The 16,669-nt window shown below is 36.4% G+C and overlaps 1 protein-coding gene and 1 non-coding gene across 2 annotated transcripts; both read left to right on the top strand.

The window, feature by feature from the left end:
- Position 1: 1 nt before the first annotated feature.
- On the top strand, positions 2-83 carry Trnal-aag. Its single transcript has one exon. It is a non-coding gene; the product is annotated as a tRNA-Leu (tRNA).
- A 5,683-nt stretch (positions 84-5,766) lies between these two features.
- Positions 5,767-9,331, top strand: LOC110450118 (beta-1,3-galactosyltransferase 6-like). Its single transcript, XM_021497389.1, has 2 exons — positions 5,767-5,832; positions 7,162-9,331. The coding sequence occupies exon 2, from the start codon at positions 7,354-7,356 to the stop codon at positions 8,383-8,385; it is 1,032 nt and encodes a 343-aa protein (XP_021353064.1). The 5' UTR covers positions 5,767-5,832; positions 7,162-7,353; the 3' UTR covers positions 8,386-9,331.
- The last annotated feature ends 7,338 nt before the right edge of the window (positions 9,332-16,669 follow it).

Genomic DNA, 16,669 nt, shown 5'->3' with positions numbered 1-16,669 from the left:
AGGTAGCGTGGCCGAGCGGTCTAAGGCGCTGGTTTAAGGCACCAGTCTCTTCGGAGGCGTGGGTTCGAATCCCACCGCTGCCACTGATATTTTTCCTTATTTTTTCTTTATTTTTTTTCTTATAAATACCCGAACTCGGCGTTGTTGGATTGGTCATTATTCAATAGCTAGACTTTATCTGACACGAACTTAACGATACGGTTTTTTGAGGCAAAAGTGAAATCAAATATTCCTTAAATGCTTCTGAAACATTCCATGTGTATCAGATATAACCCGTTATGTTTTGGGCTCATTGGTGGTTCTCACTACAATGGCAGTAAATGCTTTGTCCTACATTTGTTCCAGATATGTGGAAGTTGTTTTAAGTGTTCAAGTTTATTTTAAGACATGGACAAGGTTTGGTCTTATAGAGGAGCGTCACGACCCACAGCCCCGGGACATTTGTATTCATTTTAATCGTGCTGTTATTAACGGTTTCTCAACACACAATAGATGTATGATAAGTAGAGTATCACGCATCACTGAGTATTACCGAGACGTAATATCTTAGATAAACATTACTGCAAAGTGAATTATTATTTCGCGCCGTTTTAATTATTATTCACATATAAGAAACATCAAGTACTTAAAATATCAGAAAATCAGAATTCGTTTCTGGAAAAAAGAATGGATATAAAATCGAAATAATGTTCTTTCTATCATCACAAAATGACAGTGTAGAGCTGGAATTGTAATCAACAAGTACGCCTTAACACAGAGACATTGATCAACAAGTACGCCTTAACACAGAGACATTAATCAACAAGTACTCCTAAACACAGAGACATTGATCAACAAGTACTCCTTAACACAGAGGCATTGATCGACAAGTACGCCTTAACACAGAGGCATTGATCGACAAGCTCTCCTTAACACAGAGACATTGATCAACAAGCTCTTCTTAACACATAGACATTGATCAACAAGTACGCCTTAACACAGAGGCATTGATCGACATGCTCTCCTTAACACAGAGACATTGATCAACAAGCTCTCCTTAACACAGAGACATTGATCGACAAGTACGCCTTAACACAGAGGCATTGATCGACAAGTACGCCTTAACACGACATGCTCTCCTTAACACATAGACATTGATCAACAAGCACGCCTTAACACAGAGACATTGATCAACAAGTACTCCTTAACACAGAGACATTGGTCGACAAGTACTTGTATAACACAAAGACATATAACACAGAGACATATAACACAGAGACACATAACATACGGACATATTACACAGAGACATATAACACAGAGACATATAACACAGAGACACAAAACACAGAGACATATAACACAGAGACATATAACGCAGAGACATATTACACAGAGACATATATCATAGAGACATATAACACAGAGACATATATAACACAGAGACACATAACACAGAGACATATAACACAGAGACATATAACACAGAGACATAAAACACAAAGACACAAAACACAGAGACATATAACACAGAGACATATAACACCGAGACATAAAACACAAAGACACAAAACACAGAGACATATAACACAGAGACATAAAACACAAAGACACAAAACACAGAGACATATAACACAGAGACATATATCATAGAGACATATAACACAGAGACATATATAACACAGAGACACATAACACAGAAACATATAACACAGAGACACAAAACACAGAGATACATAACACAGAGACACATAACATAGAGACACATAACATAGAGACACATAACACAGAGACATATAACATAGAGACACATAACACAGAGACATATAACACAGAGACACATAACACAGTGATACATAACACAGAGACACATAACACGGAGATACATAACACAGAGACACATAAAAAAAAAAAAAAAAAAAAAAACAAAGAGATACATAACACAGAGACACATAACATACGGACATATTACACAGAGACATATAACACAGAGATAGATAACACAGAAACATATAACACAGAGACACAAAACACAGAGACATATAACACACAGACATATAACGCAGAGACATATAACACAGAGACACATAACACAGAGATACACAACACAGAGACACATAACACAGAGACACATAGCACAGAGACACATAACACAGAGATACACAACACAGAGACACATAACACAGAGACATATAACACAGAGACACATAACATAGAGACACATAACATAGAGACACATAACAAAGAGACACATAACTCAGAGATACATAACACAGAGACACATAACATAGAGACACATAACAAAGACACACATAACTCAGAGATACATAACACAGAGATGCATAACACAGATACATAACACAGAGACACATAACATAGAGACACAGAACATAGAGATACATAACAAAGAGAAACATAACACAGAGACATATAACACAGAGACACATAACACAGAGACACATAACATAGAGACACATAACATAGAGATACATAACAAAGAGAAACATAACACAGAGACATATAACACAGAGATAGATAACACAGAGATACATAACACAGAGACACATAACACAGAGACATATAACACAGAAACACATAACACAGAGATACATAACACAGAGACACATAACATAGAGACACATAACACAGAGACACATAAGACACATAACATAGAGACACATAACAAAGAGACACATAACACAGAGATACATAACACAGAAACATATAACACATAGACACATAACACAGAGATACATAACACAGAGACATATAACACATAGCACAGAGATACATAACACAGAGACACATAACACAGAGACATATAACACATAGCACAGAGATACATAACACAGAGACATATAACACAGAGACACATAACACAGAAACATATAACACATAGACATATAACACAGAAACATATAACACAGAGACACATAACACAGAGACACATAACACAGAGACACATAACACAGAGACATATAACACAGAGACACATAACACAGAAACATATCACACAGAGACATATAACACAGAGACATATAACACAGAGATATATCACACAGAAACATATAACACAGAAACATATAACACAGAGACATATAACACAGAGATATATCACATAGAAACATATAACACAGAGACATATAACACAGAGACACATAACATAGAGACATATAACACAGAGACATATAACACAGAGACATATAACACAGAGACACATAACAAAGAGACACATAACATAGAGACACATAACACAGAGATAGATAACACAGAAACATATAACACATAGACACATAACACAGAGATACATAACACAGAGACACATAACACAGAGAAATATAACACAGAGACACATAACACAGAGACATATAACACAGAAACATATAACACAGAGACATATAACACAGAGACACATAACACAGAGATACATAACACAGAGACACATAACACAGAGACACATAGCACAGAGACACATAACACAGAGATACATAACAAAGAGACACATAACACAGAGACACATAACAAAGAGACAAATAACATAGAGACACATAACACAGAGACACATAACAAAGAGACACATAACATAGAGACACATAACACAGAGACACATAACACAGAGATATATAACACAGAGACACATAACATAGAGACACATAACAAAGAGACACATAACACAGAGATACATAACACAGAGATGCATAACACAGATACATAACACAGAGACACATAACATAGAGACACATAACAAAGAGATACATAACACAGAGATACATAACACAGAGACACATAACATAGAGACACATTACACAGAGACACATAACACAGAGATACATAACACAGAGACACATAACATAGAGACACATAACAAAGAGACACATAACACAGAGATACATAACACAGAGACATATAACACAGAAACATATAACACAGAGACACATAACACAGAGACACATAACAAAGAGACACATAACATAGAGACACATAACACAGAGACATATAACATAGAGACATATAACACATAGACACATAACACAGAGACACATAACAAAGAGACACATAACACAGAAACACATAACACATAGACATATAACACAGAGACACATAACACAGAAACATATAACACAGAGACACATAACAAAGAGACACATAACATAGAGACACATAACACAGAGACATATAACATAGAGACATATAACACATAGACACATAACACAGAAACATATATACTACATGTCTCTGCTTCACTACATATTGGAAACTGCGTTTCCGGAATGACTACAGCTTTAAGAGAAACAAAACCATAAACAAAAGATATTATAATCAATAAAAGTGTAAAATGTACTCCCCTATATATTTTACTCCCAACAACACTTTCTTTGAACCCTTTTGCACCTCTTTCCCTTCTTCCTCCCCCATCCTCTTCTTTTCCATATACTTATATATCTATATGCATAAAATTTGTCAGTGCCGTCCAATCGCCGTTTTTCACACACAAAAAAATGGACGGATTAACATAAGAACTTTGTGCTTGTTTTCGAATCCTATACACTGTATATGTATCATGTCTGCATTACTGGAATATCATACCGATAATAAAATAAAGTTTAAACTAATAAAAGTGTTCTGGGATTTCAAAAATCAACTAAAATAATTAGTGTACCTGAAGTAAGTATACATGTAAATTAAATAAAAAAACATAATGGCAAAATACTTTAGAACTAAAGTGCAAAAAAGGATCGAAAAAAAATAATGTCAAAAATCGTGATGTGTATTTTTTTTTTCTAACTTTAAGTAAGATGAAACTTAAGAGCAAACAATGCATTTAAGTATTTTTAGAAATTTTATTTTAGTCTGATTTTAGAAACGACCTTTTAGAAAATATGACGAAACTCTACTTTTTTAACAGATAAAAAAGGAATTTTAAATCTTGCTTTTATGTTAGAAATTCGATTTTTCATGTAAGTACAAATAATTATTCAAATAATCATTGACATCAAAGATGATTAACTGACATCAAATACATGTACGTATGATATTTTCATGTCAAAAATTCGAATATTTCAATATCAGAAATAGATTTTCGGATACAGATTTTATTTTATTATCAAAAATTCGTTTCGCTGATATCCGCAAATGAGAAATAAATAGTAAAATAGCGACCCATAAATTATTATCAATTATCGCGTTCAGTAGAAATTAAACAGCATCAATAATATATCATCCTTGATATCTAGGGGTTACGCTCACTTTCGCTCTCTGCCCCCCTGGAATATGTCATAGCGAAATTGAAGGCTCGGTGTGTCTTGTTGATGAGACAATGAGACTAGTTCGATCCTTTGATGTACATCAAAAGAATCTCGCGGTCACGTAACGGTAACAATTAACAGGCATTGAAGTCGGGCGTCCTTCCTTTGTAATCTTCAAAGGACAGGTATCAGCCTAGCGATTGGTCAGGTGTTTTTTTTACCTGATACCAATCAAACAGCTAACTTAGTGCCTTCAATTTTGCTATGACATATTCCAGGGGTGTAGAGAGCGAAAGTGAGCGTAACCCCTGGATATACACACATGTATCTAAATTCTATTGATTAAAGCTCTTATCTAAACTAAATGTAATATTAACGTAACAACACAATGTCAGTTTACATATCAACACTGAAAGAACCTGTAGTCTAAAGGAACATTTTTTTTAATAAATCCCAGTTCATTTGGAAATGAAAAAAATCCATTCAGTGCTCGAAAAAATCCCACTTCACAAAGCCCTGTGCGTGTATTTCAAGCGTGTGTGTGACAATGTCTTCCGGTTTGTGTGTGTATTAGGCCTAGGCCCTACGTGGGAAGCTGAAACCAAAGGTAGATCACTAGGTTAAGACAATCGTGTGCTTGTCACAGACCTGCTGACAAAGTTGAACACATGCGCGACACTGTTTGCACATTCTGAGCAGGTGCTCGCTTGTACTGTAAAGAAGTAACAAACTTATGACACCTACCATAATGACTCAAATAACTGCTTCATACATAGCGAGCATCTGTCCCTCGTTGGAGCATATGTATTTACATTAAATGTCACCAAGCAAGACTCGAAATTTCACAAACTCATGTCAAAATATTTTATAAATACTTGCAAAGGTGTTTGAAATTCTGACTGTAAATTGAGATAAAAATCATATAAAAATAAGTGTATTACTATAGAAAAACGTATTTTTTTTCTGTAGTAGTCTACAGTAATACCCTTATTTTTCATGATTTTTATCTCGATTTACAACCAGAATTTCAAACACCTTTGATACTTGTACAATATTGTTCAATATAATATATACACACATACCTGCCAAGCTCTCAACAATAAAATGAAAATTATAGATGGTCAAAATGCATGTCAAGTCGGTTAGTTTCAGTTGTAAAGTTTTCAAAGCCATCAAAATAAATAGTTTGGCATACTGTTATGACACTGGAAAGAGTATAGTGTGCTTCCACCGGGGATCGTACCTGCGATCACATACTTCCTAGTCGGAAGCTCTACCACTGAGCTAAAGGGAAAATTTCTCTAGCTAGAAGTTGACCATAATCCTATGACTATGTACAATTAAAATCTGCCACACTACTCCCCCCTTTTTAAATGTGTTCGCCGTCGAATACCACCACCTGGTTCTAACTGACCCTGTCACCACAGGGAGGGCCACGGACACTATTTGTAACAGGAATGAGAATAGCATGCTTCCATTGGGTATCAAACCCACAATCCCATACTTCCTAGTCGGATGCTCTACCACTGAGCTATAGGGAAATTCTCTCTTTGTGCCAATTAAGCTAGAAGACCTGGATTCGAACCTGAAACCCTCTGAACTATGGATGGACGTTAAATTGTTAAATTACTAAATTGGTAATAAGGGAAAAAAACATAAAAACTAAACCCCAATCAATTAAAAACAAGGCCGCTTGCAGTCTCTCTCACCAACACTTGTACTCATTATTATATATTTTAGTATGAGATCTACACAAAGGATACTTGTAAGAATTATATAACTGAAAATTAATTGCTTAAGCATTTCAAAAGAGTTAAGTTCTAAGTCTGTGGTATTTTAAAGTTACGAGAAATATTATATTCATAATAAAAAGAGTGTTTTTTGGGGTTACATTGAAAAATAATAAGTACATGTTTACCTTCTTATTCTTCCACAGATAAACTGAGTGATTACTTGGACCAGGTTATGAAAATGATATTTGGAACAAGACTCTCCAGTGGTCACTCAGGAATCATAACATTTAGCAACTTTTACTCAAAGGCAGCATCATGATTTAAAGGGCAGCAATTAGGACCAAGGAAATTAGAGGTAACGGTGATCTAAGGAGCCTCTTTATAAATCTACAAATATGAGGAGTTCAAGTGCACAGAGACTTGAGAGAAAGTTGAACAAGCATGCTATGACAATTCTGATTGGTGGGATATTTTTGTCGTTCAGTGCGCTCATGTACCTTTCGTTCTGCCACATGCCGTGCGAGGACCCCACATATGCTGTAGCTCACAACAGGTTAAAGGAAGCTCAAAATGAGGCCTACTGGAGTGGTAACATGTTGTCCCCAAGACGGAAAATCTCAGTTTTTCTTGCCGTTATTATCCCGTCTGCTCCTGGCAATGCTAGACAAAGGGATGTTGTGCGCGAAACCTGGGGCAACGATCTAGGTAAAGACTCTATCTTGAGGTTTATCATAGGCACAGGCAATATCAGCTTGGATGTAGAAAAGGAGCTCCAAAGAGAAAACTTACTCCACAAAGATCTGGTGCTTTTAAAGTTAAATGATTCTTTTGTAGCTTTAACAAAGAAAATGTTAGAAACCTTCAAATGGTTAGATAGTAATGTAGATTTCAAGTTTGTGCTAAAAGCAGACGAAGATACATTTGTTCAAGTTGATAAATTTAAAGCAGAATTACAATTAAAACCTAAGGAACAGCTTTATTGGGGATTTTTTGATGGACGTGCAACTGTTAAAAAGATGGGGAAGTGGCCGGAGACTGATTGGAAGCTGTGTGATAGATACTTACCATACGCTTTAGGGGGAGGTTATGTCTTATCTAGTGATTTAGTCCACTACATTGCTTCAAACTCAAAAATGTTAAAACTTTTCAACAATGAAGACGTGTCTGTAGGTGCCTGGCTCGGTCCTCTGGATATTCAGCGTCAACATGATCCCAGATTTGATACAGAATACGTCTCTAGAGGATGTCAGAATGTATATCTTGTCACACACAAACACACTAACATAGAGATGCGAGAATTTAAAGAAAATATTAAAAAAAAAGGGAAATTGTGTACAAAAGAATTCCAGCTGAGGTTATCGTATATATATAACTGGAATGGCGCACCGTCCAGGTGTTGCCAGAGAATAGATGACTCCATTCCATAGATAAGAACAACAACTTATCTGTTGCTTTTTATAAGATAATTAATTTTGAAATAAGGTTTGGCTAGTTTTGAAATATTTACATTAAATTTGTATGGTATTCACCTGAACTAAGGTGTAAAGTTTTTTGTGTGAGTGGTATAAAAACAAAGTCATAGAAACCTCTTATAAACAATGTAGAAGTATAGACAAATGTAAGACATATTACATGTATCTATTAGAAAGGATGTTTGTCCAGTGATAAAGTACTTTGACCTGCCTCTGTGTGCTATCAAGTTTACCAAAGAGTCTATATATATAGCTTTATGTGCTTCAACTCAATTCTGACTTCTGACATAAAATTTAACATTTGGTACATTGTTTTATTTAAGTATTACATTGATCAAGGTCAGTTTTCTTATTAACTTTGTACTTTACATGTTGGCAATTTGTTTATCCATCTGACATCAACCTTTTTTTTTCTTTGATCAACTTTTTTCTTTAACCCTTTCAACACTAGATTTATCATCTCTATAATCTCTTTAACCAAGTTAGAATGAACAACATAGATACCTTAAATATTAAGAACCCTGAACGGTTAATTTATGGTGACCCAAATCTGTCTCAAGATGATAACATTATTTATATTTGATCAGGTACAGAGGTACATTTTAGAGTCAGGTAGATTCTAGGTGCTAGCTGGGATCTTTTCATGCTCTCTTCATAACTGTTTCCATTCTTTTATCATACCTACCTGTGTATATTTTTTAAATTTTTGGTTCATCACATAAAATGGTCAGTATTATCACAAACTGTTAATCTAAACAATTTATGTGTATTAATTAAATGAATGTTGTAGTACTTCCTTAACGTAATTACATTTCAAGGCAGATGGCTTTATATAAGATTTAAAATCTTGTTGCCAGATCATATTAATATTTCTATTAACCTGTGTACTTATTATATATGATATATGAAATAAATGTTGTTCAAACCAACACTGTAGACCATAATGGACTCGCTCAGAACAATGCATGGTAGAGTCTACTAAAGTTGCATAGGGCTGAAAGGGTTAAACAGCTTTTTATATGGTCATGATATTTGGCCTGTATTATGCTTGGGTGGAGGACTACTGTATACCGGATACTTTCGCCCAGTCAAATTTTCGCCCTTCACTGGTATAATCTGTTTTCGTGTGGTGTTCATTTCGCCTTCCACATGTTATTACCAGTACTATATTATATAGTATATTGTGTACTAATATTTGCTGTCATGATAATTCATCCTCATTACGGAGGGCGAAAAAGGCGAAAATTTACCTGTGGCGAAAATTTCCCCATATACAGTATCAAGTTATTAACGTTTATCTACTTTCAAGGTCATTGGTGTTAGATTTTTAATCTTTTAAATTCGCCAAAGGTTTAGGGTCATGCTATCTAACCTGTAGCTGGCTGGGGACTATCATGTTTGTTCCAATTATTGACCTTGACCTAATTTGAAAGTCACCAAAATGAAGTGTTTCTCATCAGCATATAATAACAGTAGAGCAATACAGTCCCTATGGACCCCTTGTTAAAGTAATGCAACGAATTCAGTGCCACAGTTTGTCTATTCAGATTCTCTACACAAGTTTAGTAAAATCCTTGAAGCAGTAAGTCTATTTTGATTCACATTATTGTATTCGTGATGTAGAATCAGAAACACCATCTGCTGCACCTACAATGTACAATACTTTATTAGACAACAATGAAGAGGTCGTCACAATCAGGTTCATAAATAGCAAGCCAAGATCTTCCTTCAGTATTAAAAAGTGTGAGGCATTACAACTTTCTGTTTAAAAATAGAGAAAAATTAAGAAAACATCACTATAGATATAAGATTTGTTGGAGCTAAAACTGTTTCCAGCTGTTGTTTAAGTTGTACGTTGATGTCACCATTAGTGTGTGACATTTTTAAGATAACATGACAGTCCTACGTTTATGGGTCACATGACAATGTTCAGGTTCTGGGACATATGACAATGTGCAGGTTCTGTGACATATGGCAATGTGCAGGTGCTGGTTCACTGTGCAATGTTCAGGTTCTGGGACATATGACAATGTTCAGGTTCTGGTTCACATTGCAATGTTCAGGTTCTGGTTCACTGGGCAATGTACAGGTTCTGGAACACATGTCAATGTTCAGGTTCTGGTTCACTGTGCAATGTACAGGTTCTGGGACACATGACAATGTGCAGGTTCTGGGACATATGGCAATGTGCAGGTTCTGGTTCACTGTGCAATGTACAGGTTCTGGGTCACATGACAATGTTCAGGTTCTGGTTCACATTGCAATGTTCAGGTTCTGGGTCACATGACAATGTACAGGTTCTGGGTCACATGACAATGTTCAGGTTCTGGGTCACATTACAATGTTCAGGTTCTGGGTCACATGACAATGTGCAGGTTCTGGTTCACTTTGCAATGTACAGGTTCTGGGACACATGACAATGTGCAGGTTCTGGGACATATGACAATGTGCAGGCTCTGGGACACATGACAATGTACAGGTTCTGGGACATATGACAATGTGCAGGTTCTGGGACACATGACAATGTACAGGTTCTGGGACACATGGCAATGTGCAGGTTCTGGGACATATGACAATGTGCAGGTTCTGGGACATATGACAATGTGCAGGTTCTGGGTCACATGACAATGTTCAGGTTCTGGTTCACATTGCAATGTTCAGGTTCTGGGTCACATGACAATGTACAGGTTCTGGAACACATGTCAATGTTCAGGTTCTGGGTCACATGACAATGTGCAGGTTCTGGTTCACATTGCAATGTTCAGGTTCTGGGTCACATGACAATGTTCAGGTTCTGGGTCACATGACAATGTTCAGGTTCAGATTGCTTCCTTACTTTACCTTGTACTTACTTAAATGACCTTACCTGTTAATAAGACACTAAACCCAATAAAACCAAAGCAAACCAAATCTTATTTTACCCTGTTCTTCGTAAGAACCCTTTATATGCCTTTACTCCTTAAGACTTTTTGCAATATTTCTTGATTATTGAAAAATAGTGTGTAGTAGTTATATTTTCAGTATTGAAGTTAAATCTGAACTTTTTCTGAAGACAAGTACATGAATAAATAACAAGACAAACAGTAAAATAAACTTTTGGAGCTAAAACTTTCAATTTAGTTGAACACCTATCTCACTAGACTTGGCTAGTTTGATACCGTAAAAGTGTGATTTTACCAGTGTGTCTACGGTACAAGTTGAGCCACAAAGAGTGACATTTAAAATCTAGTTCACCTATTTAGGTGCTGTATCTCACATTTAGTTTGAACTGGTACAATAAGGTGATGCTTTTGAAGCATATCATATGCAATTATGACATTGTCCCATATGATACCTTCCATTTTTCATTACCCATAATTACCTCAAATTAACAACTGATTATACAAACTACATACACTGTAGATACTTAAGTTTAAATTTCATATTGATGGCTTTCTGGGTTTTTTCTCTTACAAATCACTACTTTACTATTAATCTTAAAATACCAAATGGGTGGCTTTCTTGTTTTTCTTTATTATAAATATTTAATTGTTGCTTTATATTTTTCACTTTAAAACCTGTTGACTACGCATTTATCAAAAAAGTAAAAGAAATATGAGCTTTAACAATGATTAAATCCCCATGTTTCCATAATATGACTCGTGGAGTAAGTTCCCAGGGATGAAGCAGATCTCGGGGCCTAATAACAAGTGTGTTTTTATCTCTTCATGCCTAGCAATTGTATACATGATTATATGGCGGAGATTTCAACAAGGAAGTATGTACCGGGAGTGGGACTGGACCATCAGGCGAATCATGGTGGCACGAGTATATTAACTATTCATACCTATCAAATGTATATTTGGCAATAGGATGGATAGGGATTTCAGGAAATAAGTACCCATGGGTGAGGCTGGACCCCCAGGCGAATCATATGGTAGCATGAGTGTATTCATCTATTCATACCTATCAAATGTATATATGGCAATAGGATGGATAGGGATTTCAGGAAATAAGTACCCAGGGGTGAGGCTGGACCCCAGGCGAATCAAGGTAGCATGAGTAATCATCTATTCATGCCTATTAGTTCGCTATATAGTTTATGAGTTGGTAACTGACCCAGAGAGTAAGTATTAAGAGGTGAGGTGAGTCCCCAGGACCACTCCTAATAGTAGTGTGTTTTTATCTCTTCATGCCAAACAATGGTATTTATATTAGGCTATGGTGTGGGGATCTCAGCTGTTTCCATGTTTTCACTCAGGGGGTAAATCTGGGACCCCATGGTAAATCCTGCTAGTATGGTTGTATTCATCTCTTCATGCCTAGTAACTTTGCATATTATAGGATGTTTTCATATAGTGACCCAGGGAGTAAGTCCTCAGGGATAGGGCCAAACCCCAGGGTTAATCATGAATGCCTGAATCAATCTTATTATCATGAATGAATTTGTCTCTTCATGAATAGTGGTTTCCATGGTAATAGGGTGGGGATATAAATTCTCCCTTAGTATGACCCAAGAGTGGGGCTGGACTTTTGAGTCAATCCTGGTAGCATGAGAAAATCTTTGTATTTTTTAATAGCTGGCATCTATTTTTTTGTATTTTTTTTCTTTATCTGAGTCTTAAAACGAAACATGCACAACTATGGACCATTGGGAACTTTTATATGAATTTTAGGAAGAACTGTCAAGTAATTTTTGAGAAAAGTGATAGCAAGAGAAAAGCAATTTGAACAACCGAACTGATGATGTTGGGCAAAAATATCACCATAATAAAATCCAGATTTTAAATTAGATGCCTCCCCTTTCCCAAACAATTTTTGTTACTACTACAGTATATGCATTGACTGTTTATTATAATGCAAATCAGTTAGGAAAGGGTTTCTGCCTGATGTCCAGTCCCACTCACAGGGACCTGAGAATTTGTTACAGCTATATTTGGACCTAAACTAAGGTGTTCAGAGTAATTTTACATGTTTTAGGGGTTGAGATTGAATTTCGGTAAAAATGACACCCCCAATGATCATATATAGGTGCTTAGTTTAGGTCCAAATATAGCTGTAACAAATTCTCAGTTCCCTGTGGTCCCACTGACTTAACGAAAAAAATGAATACGATCAGATCTTAATTTTGCAAAATTCTTAGAACCTTTCAGAGTACTGTTGAAACAAAACATTCCTCAAGGGTACCGAAGTTTTATTTCCTAAAATATCAATTTGATTTTTGTTTTGTCAATCAGGTATGCATAATTCTTAAACATAGCTCATTAGCTATGTTTTTATCATAACTGTATGTGATAATTAAGTGTAATACTATTTTTAGTTTGGCATTTGTGAAGATCAACTATAAAATGTCCGATAATTACCTGCAAGCTTTACAATTTGCTATAAAGTATTGACTTTGTTATATTTACAAATTGTTGATTTGTGAAAAAAATAAAAAATAACCCATTTTCGAGATGAATCTAAAAGTTCATGATGTTGTTGTTTGTCCGTAAAATGTATTTTAGCTATATGTGCTGTATTTACAATGTGTGTTGTAAACATGATAATTTGAGATAATTGACATTGAGTCTAATATGTTATAAGGTAGTCATTGGAGAATTGACTATTAGTCCTTGACTTTGTAGTTATCTAGCTGCCAGCAAGTAACAGAAGCGAGACTGAGGTGTTTTTTGAGATGACGGTGGCAGCTTCAACATTAAGTTTTTGCGTTTAAGTTTCACTGAAAGTATAAGTGCTAGACCAACCAAACTTGAACCATAGATGCATCTTAGATCGTACATCTCAACCCATGCATCAAATGCTGGATGCAGCCTACCTTTCATGGTCCATTGACTTAGTCAGCATCTCCATCAACATTAAGTTTTTGCGTTTAAGTTGATTAGTTTCTCTGAAACTTTAAGTGCTAGACCAACTAAACTTGACATGTACATTGATGGTCAAAGTGGGGCACAGGCGAGACATATCAATCCGTGTGGCTGGTGATATTTGGTATTAATTTGTAATGTGCTACAGCTAACCTATCAGTCGGACAGCTCCCTGATTTATAGAAACTGTACTGAGCTAGGATAGTTTGCAAAAATTAACAATGAGTTAATGAGTTTTTAGCTATTAAGATTTGAGTTAATTGACAAGGAATTGAGTTGTAATGAACCTAGGATAGTTTGCAAAACTAAACAGTGAGCTAATGAAAGCTATGATGGTTTGAAGCAAGCAAATTCGTGTAATTTATATCCCCCGCTTGCAGGACATATTGTAGGTTAACATTATTAGCTCACCTTAAGGACTGTGGCGTGCGGTGTCTGCACGTTAACAATTTCTTCAAACGACTTCTTCTTAACCACTGATTGGAATTTAACTAAATTTGACTGGAAGCATCACTAGGTGGGTGGGATTCAAAATTGTACAAATGGTAGGGTTAACCCCACCCCCCCACCNGGTGGTTGAATGGCGGGGCCAAATGGGGCCAATTTAGCTATATTGCTATAAAAGACTTCTTCTGTAGAACTGTGCAATGGATATCAATCATATTTGGTTGGAAGCATTCATGGGAGGCAGGGATTCAAATTGTACAAATGGTGAGGCTGAGGGGCGGGGCCAAAAGGGATCAATTTGGCTATGTTGCTTTAAGCAATTCTCCTCTGAAACTAAGAAATGGATATCAACCATATTTTACAGGAAGCATCCCTAGGTAGTGGGGATTCAAAATTGTACAAATGGTTTGGCTGACCCCCAAGAGGAGGCTGAGGGGCGGGGTCAAAAGGTTATTTGACTATATTGCTTTAAGTGAATTCTTCTCTGCAACTAAAAGATGGACATCTACCATATTTGACTGGAAGCATCCCTAGGTAATGGGGATTCAAAATTGTACAAATGGACAGGCTGACCACCCAGGGGGCTGAGGGGCGAGGCCAAGAAGGGTAATTTGGGCTATATTGCTATAAATGACTTCTTCTGTAGAACTTTGCACTGGATATCAATCATATTTGGTTGGAAGCATTTATGGGAGGCAGGGATTCAAATTGTACAAGTAGTGGGGCTGACCCCCTTGGCTAAAGGGTGGGGCCAAAAATAGTTTATTGCTTGGAAATGGTTGAGATCCCCATCCTATAACCACATATACAATTAATGAGAATGAAGAGAAGAATTCACATATGTTTCCAGGATTGCCCAGGGGTCTTGCCCCACCCTTGGAGACATAGTCCCTGGGTCATAACTTTGAAACGAATGAGATCCCCACCCCAAACCTGTATATACAAATGCTGCGCATAAAGAGACGAATGCAGTCCTGATATTAGAATTGATTCCAGAGTCTGCTCCACCCTTGGAGATTTAACCCCTGGGTCATTACTTTGAAACGTTTAAGATCCCCACCCCAAAACTATATATATAATTGTTGGGCATAAAGAGACAAATGCAGTCACGATACCTGGGGTCTGGCCACAACCCCAGGGACCCAGTTTCTGAGTCACACCTTGGAAACAGTTAAGATCCCCACCCCATAACAATACATAAAAGGATTGTCCTTGGGTCTGGCCCATTCCTTTGGATGTTATTTGGAGAATATTTTGCCATGATTACTTTGATATCCAGGTGAGGGATACAGGCCCTCTGGGCCTCTTGTTGAGGTTAGGTTTAAACATGTGAGTATCGTGCTGTTGAGACATAATGTATAGTTTGAAACTTGAAGAAAAAAAAGCCCTATACCTCATTGATTATCCGTAAATATGCACAAATCACATCGGTTGGCAAAATAAACATGAGTGTGATAATTGCTTACGGAATTTAGTTGAAACATCTGAAAAATATCTACATCAATTCTCACACGAAAACCAAAGAGTGCTCGAGATGGGTGGAAAGACAGAGGAACACAAACATTGTTATTTAGAAGGAATTTGGCTAATATTTAGTTATTAAGCGGAAACTGCAGATAATGACGTTTTTCAATAAACAAGGGGCCATAACTCTGCCAAATGGAGTCCGATTAAAGTGGTTGTCAAACTTGGTTGAGCCCTTAATGTGTTGAACCCTATTACTAAGTTTGAAGACAATTGGATAGGATTGGATTGGATGAGTTAATGAACAGAAATGTCAGATAATGACGTTTTTCATTATTCAAGGGGCCATAACTCAGCCAAATGGGGTCAGCTGAAAGTGGTCATCAAACTTGGCCGAGCCCTTAAGGCACTAACCCTGTGACCAAGTTTGAAGAAAATCGGTTAATATTTGGTGTAGTTATTGCACGGATACGAAGTGTGAC

This window comes from Mizuhopecten yessoensis, unplaced genomic scaffold (assembly GCF_002113885.1).
Source record: "Mizuhopecten yessoensis strain PY_sf001 unplaced genomic scaffold, ASM211388v2 scaffold523, whole genome shotgun sequence".
Lineage (NCBI taxonomy): Eukaryota > Metazoa > Mollusca > Bivalvia > Pectinida > Pectinidae > Mizuhopecten > Mizuhopecten yessoensis.
Note: the sequence above shows the minus strand (reverse complement) of the source record. Positions and strands in the feature narration are given on the sequence as shown.